Here is a 14,596-nt window from a genome sequence, read left to right on the forward strand (position 1 = left end):
CAATCCAAAAAATTGAAAAGGAAATTGGAAAAATTGAGGGTAATATCAATCGTCACTGTAATGAGGAAAGAGCAAAGCATTACTTAATTTACTCATGTATTTACATGTATAGTCATGCATGTGTATGTAAGAGAGAATCACAAATAATAAGGAAGAACTCCATGAATGGAAGACAAGTGATTCACATGAAGTTACTTCGTGAATTAGTGACAAGTGTTTAGAACCTATCCAACGAGTGATCGTAACTGGAGTTGTACACACTTTTGAAAAACCGGCGTGTGGCAGGGCTCTTACGAGGTGTTGTTTATCGAATATGAATTATTGATAGATTAATTGAACATCTCTTGTTTATCTTGTAGTAGTTGTACAGGCAAGAGGTGAGTAGAAGTTCCTTCAGGTACTCGAGCTTCCAAGTGAGAAACTCCATCGGCTCGGGGGTCTGCAATGATCTTCTCCAGGGAGGAATAAGGATTCAGGCGAAAGAGGATATGGAGCGCTTGCAGCAGGCTTGCCATTGTTCAAAGCCGTCGTCGTCGTCGTCGTCCTCATTCTTCTTCTGCGCCAGCATTGCTTCCACCAGAAGGAGACGGGCCTTCAACTTGCCACCCGTTCACGTCGCTTCCTTTCGCCTTAGCAGCCAATCCATCGCTTCTCGCGGGAGCAGCTTCGTGCAGGCTAGTACTACTCAATTGTCTGGTTTGCTGATAATGTTACCATGCCAGTGCATTACTCGAGCTTTTGTAGCGTAATAAGTGCTGCGGCTTATTTTTACATACAGGCGAATGATGCATTCCTTTCCATTAAAGACTTGGCTTCTCGGAAACCTCGAGACAAGGGATCCTGCCGGCGGCTTACTGTTTCTGCAGCAATGTTTGATCAATTGACCGGCAGCCTCGAAGCTGCGTGGAGCAAGCTTAGAAAGGAAGGTAGTTAGTCGCTCCCTTTTATTTACCTCTGTAAGGTTGCTTTACTTAAAAATATATAGACTCTGGAAACTCTCGACTGTTTGTTTCTTCTTCTTTAGATGTTTTGACACGAGAAAACCTCTCTAAGGTCGCTTTGCTAAAATATACAGACTCTGGAAATATTCTTGACTGTTTATTTCTTCTTCGTTAGATGTATTGACGAGAGAAAACATCAAGGAACCCATGCGCGACATCAGAAGAGCTCTTCTTGAAGCTGATGTACGCCGAAAATTTCATTGGTGACTTAATTGAATACGTTTTTCTTAATAAATGAGCCTCGATCGTTTGCCGCTGAGAAAGATTCTCATATCAACCTTATCTGTTATAAACTTGTGGAACAGGTGAGCCTTCCTGTGGTTCGAAGCTTCATAAAGAACGTTACTGAAAAGGCAGTTGGTGTAGGTGTTATACGAGGTGTACGGCCTGACCAACAATTAGTGAAGGTGAACTTGCAGCATTTCTACCTTTTTCTCGTCCATAACCTGCATATCTCTTGGGGTTGGAAGAAACTCTGAAAGGGAGCATGATTTGCCTTGCAGGTTGTCAATGATGAGCTTGTGAAACTGATGGGTGGAGAGGTTTCAGAAGTTCAATATTCTAAAAGCAAGCCCACTGTGGTACTTATGGCTGGGCTTCAAGGAGTTGGTAAAACCACAGCCTGTGGGAAGCTGGCTTTATATTTCAAGAACAAAGTATAGGCAAACTCATACTTGGCTTCTATACCACAAAGCACTCCCCTATGCAGGATGCCAGTGCAAGTTCTGACTTTGGCTACATTTTAACAGGGGAAAAAGTGTATGTTGGTGGCTACAGATGTGTATAGGCCTGCAGCTATTGAGCAACTTGTTACACTAGGGAAGCAGGTATATTTCAGCCAATTTTTGCTATTCGGACTTGGTGGATAGCCCATTTTAGACTTAAAATCTAGCAACCTTCTAAAACTGACATTTATTTTCCTAGGTGGATGTCCCTGTATTTGAGGCTGGAACACAAATAAAACCGGCTGAAATTGCAAAAAGAGGGCTTGATGAGGCAAGGAAAAAAGGGGTTGATGTTCTTATAGTTGATACAGCTGGAAGGTTACAGGTCAGTCATCTGTCTATTGCATTGAAACCTCCTCTCGCTCATACATATAAACATACACACATGCACAATCCATGAACATGAAGCTAGCCTTTGAAGATTGCCACAATGCTCTACCTATGGACTTCTCATTGTTGCCTTCTCTCCAAAGTGTCATTGTCTTAAGGAACAGTCATTGCCACCCTAAACATCCATTGTAACAAGTCCAATCACTGGCCAAAAATTTATGGACTCACCCTTTCACCCTTTCTGGCCGTTGCAACAGTAGACTGGTTAGGCTGACCAGCCATCTTGTGCTTCTCTCACTTCTCGAATGTGGTGGTCAACTCCTTTTGCAACACGGAGGCAAGGGTACTATCCATCTTCTTCACCCAAGTGTGCAGAGAAGATTGTTGTACTGCTTGTCATTGAACTTTGGGATGATAAAGTTTCTCCACCATCATTGCTTGTCCTTCTTTGTAAGGGAGATATAGAGACCCCCAAATTGTGGTTGTTACTGAGTGAGAGACACTCGCCTTGCTCCCAATCCTTTCAAATGCTCAAGGTGATTGTAGGGAAGAAAAAAAGGATGTTCAAGGTGGCCTGAACTGTGCATGTGTATAAGAAGCTTGTTGTACTGCTTGCCATTGAACTTTGGAATGGTAAAGTTTCTCCATAATCAAACTTGTCCTTCTTGGTAAGGGAGATCTAGAGATCCTTGAATCGTGGTTGGCACTAAGTGAGAGATATGCTTTGAACCGGTCCCTCAAAACACTTAGGGTGATTGTAGAAAAGAAGAAAAGGATGTTTGAGGTGGCCTAAACTGCATATAGGCGGCCCTCTCCCCCCTCCCAAACCAAAAAAAAACAGACACACACAGTCTTGTCTCTCTCAGCAATCACCATGATACGATTCTTCATGCATATTAAGAGGAGGCAAAGCTCTTGCATTGTGCTAGCCCCTCACTATTGCTTGGCCTTGAGTCAATATACATGAAGTACCACAACACTAAAGATTTTGTTTGTTGAATTTGGAGCCACCAAATGCTTGAGATGAGCCAACCTTTTTTCTGTGTGCCTCCTCATGTTGGCACCCTCCCCCTCCCTTGAAGTTGGGAAGATCATAATTCATGAAGAATCCATTTGGCTTTGGAGAAGAGTAAATTCTTGGCAAAGCACTATCGCTTTCATGTGTGTTGTCTTTGACTCAATGTGTATTGCATGTACTTGCAACGTAACTCTTCATATGGAGTTGCCATGGTGAAGAAAACCCTATACGAGTATTGTGAAGAAGAAGAAAAGAAAAAAATTGGAATCTTGTGAACTTCGATGTTTCTTTGCTTGGTGTTGTGTCAACTCTAACATCGATTGTAAGACACTTGTAATGCACAATTTAGAAAAGAGGAGAATCCAAAGGTGTAATTTCTAGAAAGTGTGGAGCAATGGAACCAAAGAGACACTCCTTATATAGATTGCAATGAACAAAAAAGAGAATAGCAAGAACAAACAAACTTACAAGGAATTGACTCGGGAAATGGAATCCACATACTAAGGCTCAAGAATAGTACAATGGCACAGGTACGGAGTCACTAATAGTGTGCAGTTGTCTCCTTCTCTTCACTTGGAAACACTTGGAAATAGTCGTGTTGTAAGATTCCTATGTGATAAATTAGTGAATCAGTGCATGAGTAGGAGGGTGATTACTAATAAATAGGCAAAAATGTGCCACAAAAAATGACCAATCAGCCAGCCATAAATAGGCACCAAAAATCAAGTTGGCCAGCCTTAAATGGCACAGGCATAAAATTGAAATGCACACAAAGACAAAAATTGACACCCAAGAGATGTACTTTGCTAACACCCTCTCTTAGATCATGGGCAATCAATACAATAAATTAAAAAATATACAATGATAATAACTCATCATAGTATATATAGCAATGGTCATTAGATAAGACCATGGATACTCAAGCAGTGGGTGATCAAGCCACCACGGAGGTGCCTTAAAAAAACACGGATGTCAATCTTGATCATACCAATCCTCAATCATAGAATTTGGAAATAGAGGGATCTTGTGTTGAGCCAAAACTACATTGTAAATTGATAAGCTTTTTAAAACAGCTCCAAAACATATAAACTACTAAATGTTTCATTAATGGGTATGTGTTCCTAGAGAGTTTTGGTGTCCCATAAGCAAAAACCTAATTTGGGAGGATCCTTTTGTATTTATAAATAGATATGTTGCCCACCATTTAGTCCATCCTACGAAGAAATACCCTAATGCAAAAACATAAATTAAAGCATACGACAAAGTATAAACTCAATAGAACACAATTAGGGTTAGGGTAACTTAGAGACAATAAACACAGTGGACTTTGAATGAATGATCGAATATTGAATATACAATGGTTATGCAGCAAACAAACTGTACAAGAATGAAAATTGTACCCCAAACTCTTGTGTCTCAAGGATTGAGGTAGAGGTATTGAGTGGGAGAGAGTGTCGTACTCCTGATGGATTTGAAAATGCAGCAAGGCAGCCTCTAGATGTAGGACATTAGCAAATGTGGTAGTGTGTGGTGTTGGACAGGCAGAGGAGGGAGAAAACTGCAATGCAGCAAGCTGATGATTATGTGGTAGGTTGACGGTAGAAAAAATGCAAGAATGATGATGTGGTAGGCTGACGGCAGTAAAAACGGATGTATGATGACATGACAATCTATATAACAGCCATAGATTACAAATGTAGTAGATTAGCAAGTCGCTATTTTTAGATGATATGGCTGATCAGCAAACACAATAAAAATCGATGTAGACTGTGTGATGGAGGCTAGAAACATGTGCCTGATCTATATAGATAGCAACGTGCAGCTTCGGTCGAGATGTCCTCTGCGAATGGGATGTGGGCAGTGAAGTAGGACTTGAAACTTGCGAAAATGAGATTGAGAATGGAGGGCAGCATATCTATTTATAGAAACTTTTGGGACCTTGTATCTTGTACTGTTCTAAAATTCTCTTAAACTGTGCAACATTTTAGGGCTTTCATTAATTAAGCATTTTTGGAGTTGTTTAAGTGGCTAATTTAGCATGTAATGCTTATGTTACTCAATATCTCCTCTCAGGCCCAAAAATTGAGCCAGAAAGGAAGGCCAACCCAAATTTTTGAGTGTTTTTGTTTTTATGTGTTTTCACCCTAAGGTGTCCCACCCCAAAGCAATTAGGACATCGGACCAAGGGTGCGCGGTGGTTGCGTAGTGGCCTACCAAGTTCTGCAAAGGCAGATGGAATCACAATGAACTGTTTGTTTTGTTTTTTTGGCTTTTTGTGTGTGTGTGTGTGTGTGTGTGTGTGTGTTAAAAAGTGATAAGTTTTTGTGCAAAAAGTAGAGGTGGAGGTCGAGTAAGTAATGGATAGGAGACTAGTAGTTAGAGCCAAAGGCCTTCACAAAATAAGCAAGCTATTTCTAACACTACTTGATATCAATGACAAAGGAAGAGGCTAGTGGTGTGTGAAGCAAATATGCTAGGTATGTGGAGACGCAAAAAGGATGTGCTGAAAGTGAAACCAGCCTTCCTTCAGTGGATGGGTAGTAGTTTCTTGATTATAACTTAATTACAGCACCATGCATTTATTGCAAAACTGAAAATATAAATGTACCTACTAATCTTTGGACAATGGACACCTGGTTGGCCTCAAAATTGGTGCTCCTTTTGGTATTTCTTTAGCTTTGTTGAAGTAGAAGTTGATTTACAATGGGATTCTTCCAATCCCCTTCGCAATCCAAACTCCCCTTACGATTTGAAGTGACTAGCGAGTCTTTAATCTAATTTGCCCCTTGATTCAGGGCAATCAATTGGCCTTCATCCACTTCGAGAATAGTGAAAATGCCCCAAATTTGATGGCTGATTGGTCCTCCATCTAATTTCAGCTGAAAATCACATTCAGCCTTGAATAACGCAGGTCTTAGAGTCTTCAATGTTTGGCATGCTTTCTAAGGCAGTTGCTAAACCCTAATTTCTATTGCAAACTAGGGTTTACAGTAGAGATTCACCCAAGATCTCCACCTTCAATGGTTGGATTGTTGTAAAACTTGGAGCAAAGCTGGGGAAATGGCTAGAGAAAGAGAGAGAATGTTGTAGAGAGAGAAAATTTAGAGATTTATGACGAGAATTTAGTGAAATTGAGCTGTGACCCAATTTTCTAGCCCCAAATGTATTCACCAACAGCAAAGGGAGTATGAGAGGTTATAATCTTCTAGAGGAAGTCCATCAACCGCTCACCAGCTTCTCAAGGTCAGGAATATGCAATTGCCTTTACCAAAATGGTCTTCCATGGCTGAGAAATGGTTCCAAAAGCAGGCAGCAGTAGCTCAACTTCTCTTTTCATTAGCTTCAAAATGTAAAACGAGATTTCCTCCTTCCTTCTGGCCCGATCCAATAGCGTCATCAATTGATACTTATGGCCAAATAAATGACTTAGGCTAATAACTGGTACCAGATACTACCTAGTATTTGTGCGACATAACTAACTGCAACTTTTGCCTTTGACATCTGTTGATTCCCTCAGGTCATAGGCTCATAAATTGTACTAACCTTAGTAACACCTCACATGTGCAACGCTTGCTTAAACATGTGATTAAAAATTAATACACATGTTAAGTGAGGCTTGCAAAAATACATGTCGTCATGACAAATCTCTTTCTTAAAATCCTTACAATCATCCTCGATTGCACTGCCATATGTATCACAAGCAAAGTATTGCATTGGAATTTTCCACAAGGCATCTATCAGAAGTGGTACAGCAATGGAAGCATAGACAAGTGCTGCCGAACACAAGAGAAAAGGAGAAAGAAAAAAAAAGAACAGTGAAAAAGAAGAGAACTCAAAGGTGTGCTTGGGAAATGGAATCCATATACCAAACACGAGAATGATGCGTACAATAGTGAGTCACTGGTTGCTTGGACATTGGCATTGGCTCCCCTCTCCAATAGGAAGACCACTTGAAGAATGATGACAGATCGAGGTGGAGGAGGAGCCCTTGAAATGATAGGCCCAAAATATGCCAAATATGGCAGTTGGTTGGCCAGCATTTAATGCTGGCCGACTAGCATAAAATGCCACACAAGAAACACTAAAATAATGACTAGTGTGCCTAGCCCATCTGGCATGTACAGACTCACACATGAACGGACAATCTTGCTAACATCATAGTCAATACTTTGCTAGATTATCATGTGATGGATCCATTAATCATGAGCTCAATTAATCTGACAAAATTGAACCATAGTATAGCATAAACCAAGCATAAACCATGGTTGGAACATCAATGGCATCATAACATATGCTGCTGTCTACAAAATCAGCTGAATACTAGTGAAAATTAACGACCATACACTGAAAACCAGCATTCGATAATTAGCGCTTGATGATCATTAACTTAGATAATAAACCATACCATATGTGTACCAAACATAGTGCCTAGGACACTGAATAGTGATCTCCTAGCAAACATATTGTAAACTACAATACCCTGAATGTATGCTGAATACATGCAAGATCCACTACATTTAGAGCTATCCATCATTGAGGAGTGGAGGTGCTAGCTTCCTTATGATCATCAAGTAATACTTTGGATCCTTACACTATTGAACTTGACTTAGCCGGATCTAAAGTTGGCTCTAATTAGAAAGCATCAAGGTAAGGGCCGCAACAATTGAGATGCTAGCTCCTTTATGAGCATCAAGTAATACTCCGGATCCTCGCTTTATTGAACCTGATCTAAAGTTGGCTCTAACTAGAAAGCATCAAAGTAAAGTTGCAACAATTGAGGGCGGTCTACCAAGTCATCCATCCATTTGGCATCCATTGGTGAATAATTCTAAAACTTCAACAAGTATCATTTGGAGACCTTATCCTTGATCTTCTGCTCTGTGTGCCAAAATCTACTTTGGTACTAGTATCCCATCAAGCTCTTCAACCTCAGGCTTAATTTTAGTAGATACATGTTTTGGCACATCGCCATGAAAAGGCCGAAGCAAGCTCACATGAAAGGCATTGTGTATTTGCTAGTGTGGAGGGAATTTTTGTTAGTGCAACAAATGGGGAAGCATATGGACAAGATTGAAAGACAATGAACATGAGAGAAAGGGAGAGAGAAAAGAGACAATAGTATGTAGAAATCTGTAGTCAATGAATGCTGAAATGAAGAGGGTATATATACAAGGGTTGCCAATGCATCTCCTCAAGCAAAATCTCTCCCACTAACACTTGAAAAGCAAGTGAGGAGGGTAGGCTGCTAGTGGTGTTGGGAATAAAGGGCCATCGTGTCTTTTATATGTGCACGGGTGTGAACACACCCTTAGCACATTGTACTTTCATACATATATCTATCTAAAACCTAAAGTGGTACACTCGTCATTGTATTGAAAAACGTGTTCACTCTCTACTCTGCTTACTCGCACTCTCTTTGTCTCTCTCACTGAGCATAAGGTCTGTCTACTTCTATCTCTGTGCCTAATAGATTCCTTCAAGCTGGTATCAGAGCGTAAGGTGCTGAGCGTATTGAGCACGATCGTCAATCAGGCTGAGGCAGTCGTGAGCTGCAGAAAACGGATAGGCCGTGGAGAGTGTGCACTTGGCCCCTAGCGTGGAGCGGCGGCAACTATAGCCGTGTGGCCCTAACGTGGAGTGACGGGCGACAACCGGTCGAGCAGGTCTGCAGTATCGTAGCGTGACGTGACGGGTAGTGGGCAGCAGTCAACGCGTGACGGAACCAGTAGCGGGCAAGGATGGGCCTGACGGGGTGCGCGATGCTAGCGGGCAAGGACGGGCCTGACGGGGCGTGCGACACCAGCGGGCAAGGACAGGTCTGACGAGTGTGCGATGGGGAGGCCTGACGAGTGCACGATGGGGAGGCCTGACGGGTCAATGGACCCGCCATTTGAAACTTTTTTTTCAAAAAAAAAAAACTTTTTCTCAAACTCCTTCCCCTAACTAGGGTTTACGTGTGCAAGCACAAAACATCAAATTTGTGCAATTTTGGCCCAGAAAGTTGGGGCTTTGCCAGACTGAGCACTGTTTGTGAAAAATTGAGACATCTGCGTTGGATTTGCAGACATTGTGCGCATTTGAATTGGGGATTTCGCCAAAATTGTTGAAATTTTACTCATCTGAGTGAAATTTCTCAACATTTAGCCTAGAAATTTGGGGCTTTTCCCAAATTTGGAAAATTTGATGCAGAACAAGCAAAATTGTCTCAAAAATTGCAGGAATTTGTGACATTTTGTCCCTGACATTTGGGGCTTTACATGTACATGCACAAATTGGGCTGAGATTAACCCAATTTCTTGACATTGAGGCATATTTTGAAGCAGGCAAAGCCGATCAAAACTAAAGGGGCAAAGCTTGCGGACATGGATTAGGACGATTGGGATGAGTTGAGTGAGCTTGCACGCTCAACCATAGAGCTATCGATTTCTGATGCCTTGCTCTTCAACATTGAAGGTTTGGATTCTGCATATGCTATATGGACTAGATTGGAAGAACTGTATGCATAGAAGAGTGCTGCAAGTAAAGTGTTTTGGCTGAAAAAGCTTATGGATTTGCGTATGAAAGAAGGTACAACAATGTCTACTCACTTGAGTGAGTTTAACTCCATTTTCAGCCAGCTGGTTGCCTTGAAGTTCATGGTTGATGAGGACTTTAAGGCTACTTTCTTACTTTGCACTCTACCAAAGAGTTGGGATACATTTAGGACTGCTATGAGCAATTCTAATGTGATCCTTTTGTATGCTGACGTAGAGAGTGCTCTACTTATGGAAGAGATGAATTGGTAGAACAATGCATCCAGCAAGTCTTCTAGTGCTTTGCATACTAGGGGCAGATCACAGGAAAAGGGCAAATATGATGGCAAGGGATGCAGTAAATCACATGGCAAAGATATTGAATGCCATCATTGTGGCAAGAAGGGTCACTTTAAACGTGACTGCTACAAATGGAAGAAAGAGAAAGGAAAAGGCAAGAAGATAGATGATTGCAAGGAAGAGAAGAAGGACAGTCAGCCTAAGAAAAGCAGTGTAAAAATTGAAGAGGTGAATGTAGTCACTCATGACAGTGACAGTGGGAGTGATGTACTCTTTGTCTCTTCACATTTTGGTGCACATGCTCTACTTGCAGATACAGACGATGACACGCATACCTGAATTCTTGATTCAAGTGCTTCTTTTCATGTCACCCCTCATCGTGAGTGGTTTTCCGCGTATACAGGGGGTTGACATGGTGTTGTCCATCTTGGGGATAACTATGCATGTGAGATTGCAGGTATTGGCAGTATGCAGTTACAGTTTCAGCATGGCTCTGTCTTTACACTTCAGCATGTACGGCATGTATCTTAGCTCAAGAAGAGCTTGATTAGCACAGGGCAGCTAGATGATGATGGTTTTCATACCACCTTTGGTGATGGAAAATGGAAGATCTGTAAGGGATCTAGGGTTATTGCCAGAGGTTGCAAGAGTGATACGTCTTCATGTATCTAGTGTGCGTGACCATGTTGTTGCCGTGACCGAGCAGCCAAGTGTTTCTTTGTGGCATGGCCGGTTGGAACACTTGAGTCAAACAGGAATGAAAGTGCTTTCTCGTTTGGGTTACTTGCCTTGTCTTTGTTATGCTGATTTTGAGCATTGTGATCATTGTATTTATGGCAAACATGCACAAACTTCTCACAAAAAGTCTCTTTCTTTGAAATCTTCTCCTCTAGAGTTAGTACATTCAGATGTATGTCAAATGCCAGGATTATCTTTAGGGAGAAAGAAATATTTTGTCACCTTTGTCGATGATGCTACACGGAAAGTATGGGTTTATCCTATTCGTAGCAAGGATGAAGTGCTTGACAAGTTTAAAAAATTCTTGGCATTGGCTGAAATCAGGCAGATAAGACACTGAAGTGTCTTCGCTTTGACAATGGTGGGGAATATGTGTCCAAATCCTTTCAGGCATTTTGTGACAGCAAAGGGATAAAGAGGGAGCTCACTGCTCCTCATAATCCACCCCAAAATGGAGTTGCAGAGCGTATAAATCGGATCATACAGGATAAGGTCCGTACGATGCTGTCTCATGCTGTATTACCCCGTGGTTTTTGGGCAGAGTTTGTTATGACAGCCGTTCACTTGATTAATCGGTCACCAAACACGTCTTTGGGGGGGGGGGGGGAGTTCCCTAAGAAGCGTGGTCGGGCAAGCCATTTTCATATGCTCATCTAAAAGTGTTTGGCTGCGAGGCTTTTGTGCACATTCGTAAAGAAAAATGCAGTAAACTTGAGCCAAAGTCCTGTATGTGGGATCCCGAGAAAAGAAAAATAGTACTTAGCAATGATGTTATCTTCCGGGAAGATCGCATGCATAAGCAACTCGAAAAGACTGAGGAGGTCCGTAGGGTTGTATTCCGGGAAGAAATACCTTTTGGACAGCAAAATGTGCCCGTTGTACAGCAGCAAATACCTGCTGTAAATGAACCTGTAAATGCAGGAAATGATCAGCCAGCTATTGCCCATGAAAATGAGCCATTACAGGTGCAGGAACAGCCAGGACAGCAAGCTGTTAATGCTGATTTGCAGGCTGAAATGCCAGGACAGCATGCTGAAAATGGAAATTTGCAGAAACAGCTAGCAAACAATGACCATTGGGTTAGGAGATTGTCTAGGGCTACTAGACAACCTAACAGATTTGTTCCTGGTGCAATTAATGTGGCTGAGTATGTCATGTTGACAGACTGTGGTGAACGGTCTTGCTTCAAGGAAGCAATGGACATACATGACAACAAGAAATGGTATAAAGCCATGCTGTCAGAAATGGAATCTCTTGACAAAAATGGCACTTGGGACTTGGTGCAGTTGCCTAAAGGGCAGAAAACCCTTCCATGCAAATGGGTTTACAAAATGAAGGTCACTTTTGGTTCCTCACCAAAGTACAAAGAAAGATTGGTTGCAAAGGGGTATAAGCAGGAGCATGGAATTGATTTTGATGAGATTTTCTCTTCTGTAGTCAAGAAGACTACATTGAGAACCATTTTGGGCTTGGTTATAGTTGAGGATATGGAGCTCATACAGATGGATGTAAAGACTGCGTTTTTACATGGTGATCTGTATGAAGACATATACATGTAGCAGCCTGAAGGGTTTGTTGAACAAGGGAAAGAACAAATGGTATGTAAACTCAAAAGGAGTTTGTATTGAGAGAATGGTATCATAAGTTTGATACAAACATGCAGTCCCAAGGCTTTCATAGAAGTCAAGTGGATCACTGCTTGTACACCAAGAAGGCAGCAGATGGCAGCGTGATTATCTTGGTTTTGTATATTGATGACATGCTGATTGCTGGCAGGGATACTCATGCCTTGGATTCATTGAAGCAAAGTCTTCATGGCAACTTTGACATGAAGGATCTAGTTGATGCAAATCACATTCTTGGCATGTGAATACTCAGAGATAGATCTAAAGGGTTACTCTATCTATCTCAGCAGGAGTATATCTCCAAAGTTTTGCAGCATTTCAATATGGAGGGGGGGAAAACAATTGGGGTTCCATTGCCTCCATATGTGAAACTCAATGCAGAGAACAGCCCTACATCTGATGATGAGAAGGCTGAAATGGCCAAGATACCATATGCTTTAGTTGTTGGGAGTCTGATGTATGCTATGGTTGCTACATATCCTGACATTGCTTTTGCAGTGGGAGTGGTTAGCAGATACATGGCAATCCCTGGCAAGAAGCATTGGGATGCACTGAAAGGTATTATGAGATACCTCAAAGGCACAAAGGAGTTGTGCATCTGCTTTGGAAAGTAGAAGGCATCTGTTGTTGGCTTTACGGATGTAGACTATGCTGGTCCACACATGTGGACTGCAGGAAGTCCACTTTTAGGTATGTGTTTACTTTCACAGGAGGAGCGGTCTCTTGGATCTCCAGGCTACAAAAGTGTGTTGCATTGTCTATTACAGAGATAGAGTATGTAGCTGCCACTGAGGCATGCAAGGAGGCTTTATGGCTTTCACGTTTGGTGGGAGAGCTTGGCATCACAGAGTTACTTGTTCTCCATTGTGATAGTTAGAGTGCTATCATGCTAGCACGGAATCCTATCTTTCATGCAAAGACAAAGCACATACAGGTGAAATATCACTTCATTAGAGATGCACTTGACAACAAGAGCATTGAGCTTGTCAAAGTGCATACAGATGATAATCCTACAGACCTTCTCACGAAGGGTCTTCCAACAGAGCGGTTCGCTCATTGCCGACAGATGATGGGAGTTGGATAGATATATTTATTTTAGCTTTCTCCATTCTTAGACTTAGTTGATTCTTTTATCCTCTTAAGGCACATTGCCTTTAGGTGGGAGGTTGTTGGGAATAAAGGGCCATCGTGCCTTTTATATGTGCACGGGTGTGAACACACCCTTAGTACATTGTACTTTCATACATATATCTATCTAAAATCTAAAGTGGTACACTCGTCATTGTACCGAAAAATGTGTTCACTCTCTACTCTACTTACTCGCACTCTCTTTGTCTCTCTCACTAAGCGTAAGGTGTGTCTACCTCTATCTCCGTGCCTAATCGATTCCTTCAAGTGGGGCATAAATAGCCCAAATAAAAGGCCATAAAATATGTAGCAACCAATTGACAACATCATAAATGCATAAAATAATCTACGCTGACCAACTTGCCTACCATGAGGAATAGTTCCCTACTTGAAAAGGTGCCCATACATTATGACTGTTGGAAATCCCCACAAACTGATAGGAAAAATTATAATGCCCTTCGAGAGTACCTTCTGAGAGAACAAACTGTACCAATAGTAGCATGAGGAATGCTAGTCCAGGGGATGACTAATCTCTAACACTTCCTCTCAGATCCTGGACATGGCATAAGACTTTGGGATCTGGAGTGCTGTCGGAGAACAACTTGAGAAAGCGCCTTCGTAAACAAATTTGCGAGATTATCCTTTGTCTTGTAGTAAACCATGTCAATTTTCTCATCCAAGATCTTCTTCTAAATGAAATGGTACTGAATCTCAATGCGTTTCGACTTGGCATGAAACACTAGGTTCCATGCCAAAGCTATGCAGTTCTCATTGTCACAATGAAGTGTTGTAGGACTTGTTTGAGGATAGCCAAGCTCTCCTTGTAACCTTCAAAGCCATAGTGATTCACATGCGGTAGAAGATGCCGCTCTATGCTCTATGGAAAAAAGGGCAACAATGGGCTGCTTCTTGCTACTCCACAAGATAACACCTGTACCCAAAGTAAAGCAATATCTTGTTGTTGACCTCCATTGGTCAACATCTCCGGCCCCATCTAGCCCATAAGAACCAAAGGTGAATCTCCAATACCTGCTGGATGATGAATGTCAAGATTTGGGGCTCCCCTTGGGAATCACAAAATCCTCGTAGTAGCTCGCTAATGTACCATCTTGGGTTCACTCATGAACCCGACCAACAAACTTATAAGAAAGCACAAATCAACCCAAGTGTTAAGAAGGCAAATCAAGGACCCAATCAACTGCGTGTAGTGGGTAGCATT

General features: G+C 41.8%; 1 protein-coding gene across 1 annotated transcript in view; it reads left to right on the forward strand.

Moving 5' to 3' along the window:
* The first annotated feature begins 355 nt into the window (after nucleotides 1-355).
* Nucleotides 356-14,596, forward strand: part of CPSRP54 (chloroplast signal recognition particle 54 kDa subunit) — a 49,521-nt gene continuing 35,280 nt past the window's right edge. The window contains exons 1-7 of the mRNA XM_087696767.1: nucleotides 356-674; nucleotides 779-926; nucleotides 1,117-1,184; nucleotides 1,307-1,408; nucleotides 1,505-1,657; nucleotides 1,751-1,828; nucleotides 1,926-2,051. Coding sequence (XP_087552893.1) covers nucleotides 489-674; nucleotides 779-926; nucleotides 1,117-1,184; nucleotides 1,307-1,408; nucleotides 1,505-1,657; nucleotides 1,751-1,828; nucleotides 1,926-2,051 — 861 coding nt within the window. The 5' untranslated portion in view covers nucleotides 356-488. The remainder of the gene's footprint in view (nucleotides 675-778; nucleotides 927-1,116; nucleotides 1,185-1,306; nucleotides 1,409-1,504; nucleotides 1,658-1,750; nucleotides 1,829-1,925; nucleotides 2,052-14,596) is intronic.

This window comes from Lygodium microphyllum, chromosome 2 (assembly GCF_053477565.2).
Source record: "Lygodium microphyllum isolate KBCC chromosome 2, Lygodium_microphyllum_v1.1.10, whole genome shotgun sequence".
Taxonomy (NCBI): Eukaryota; Viridiplantae; Streptophyta; class Polypodiopsida; order Schizaeales; family Lygodiaceae; genus Lygodium; species Lygodium microphyllum.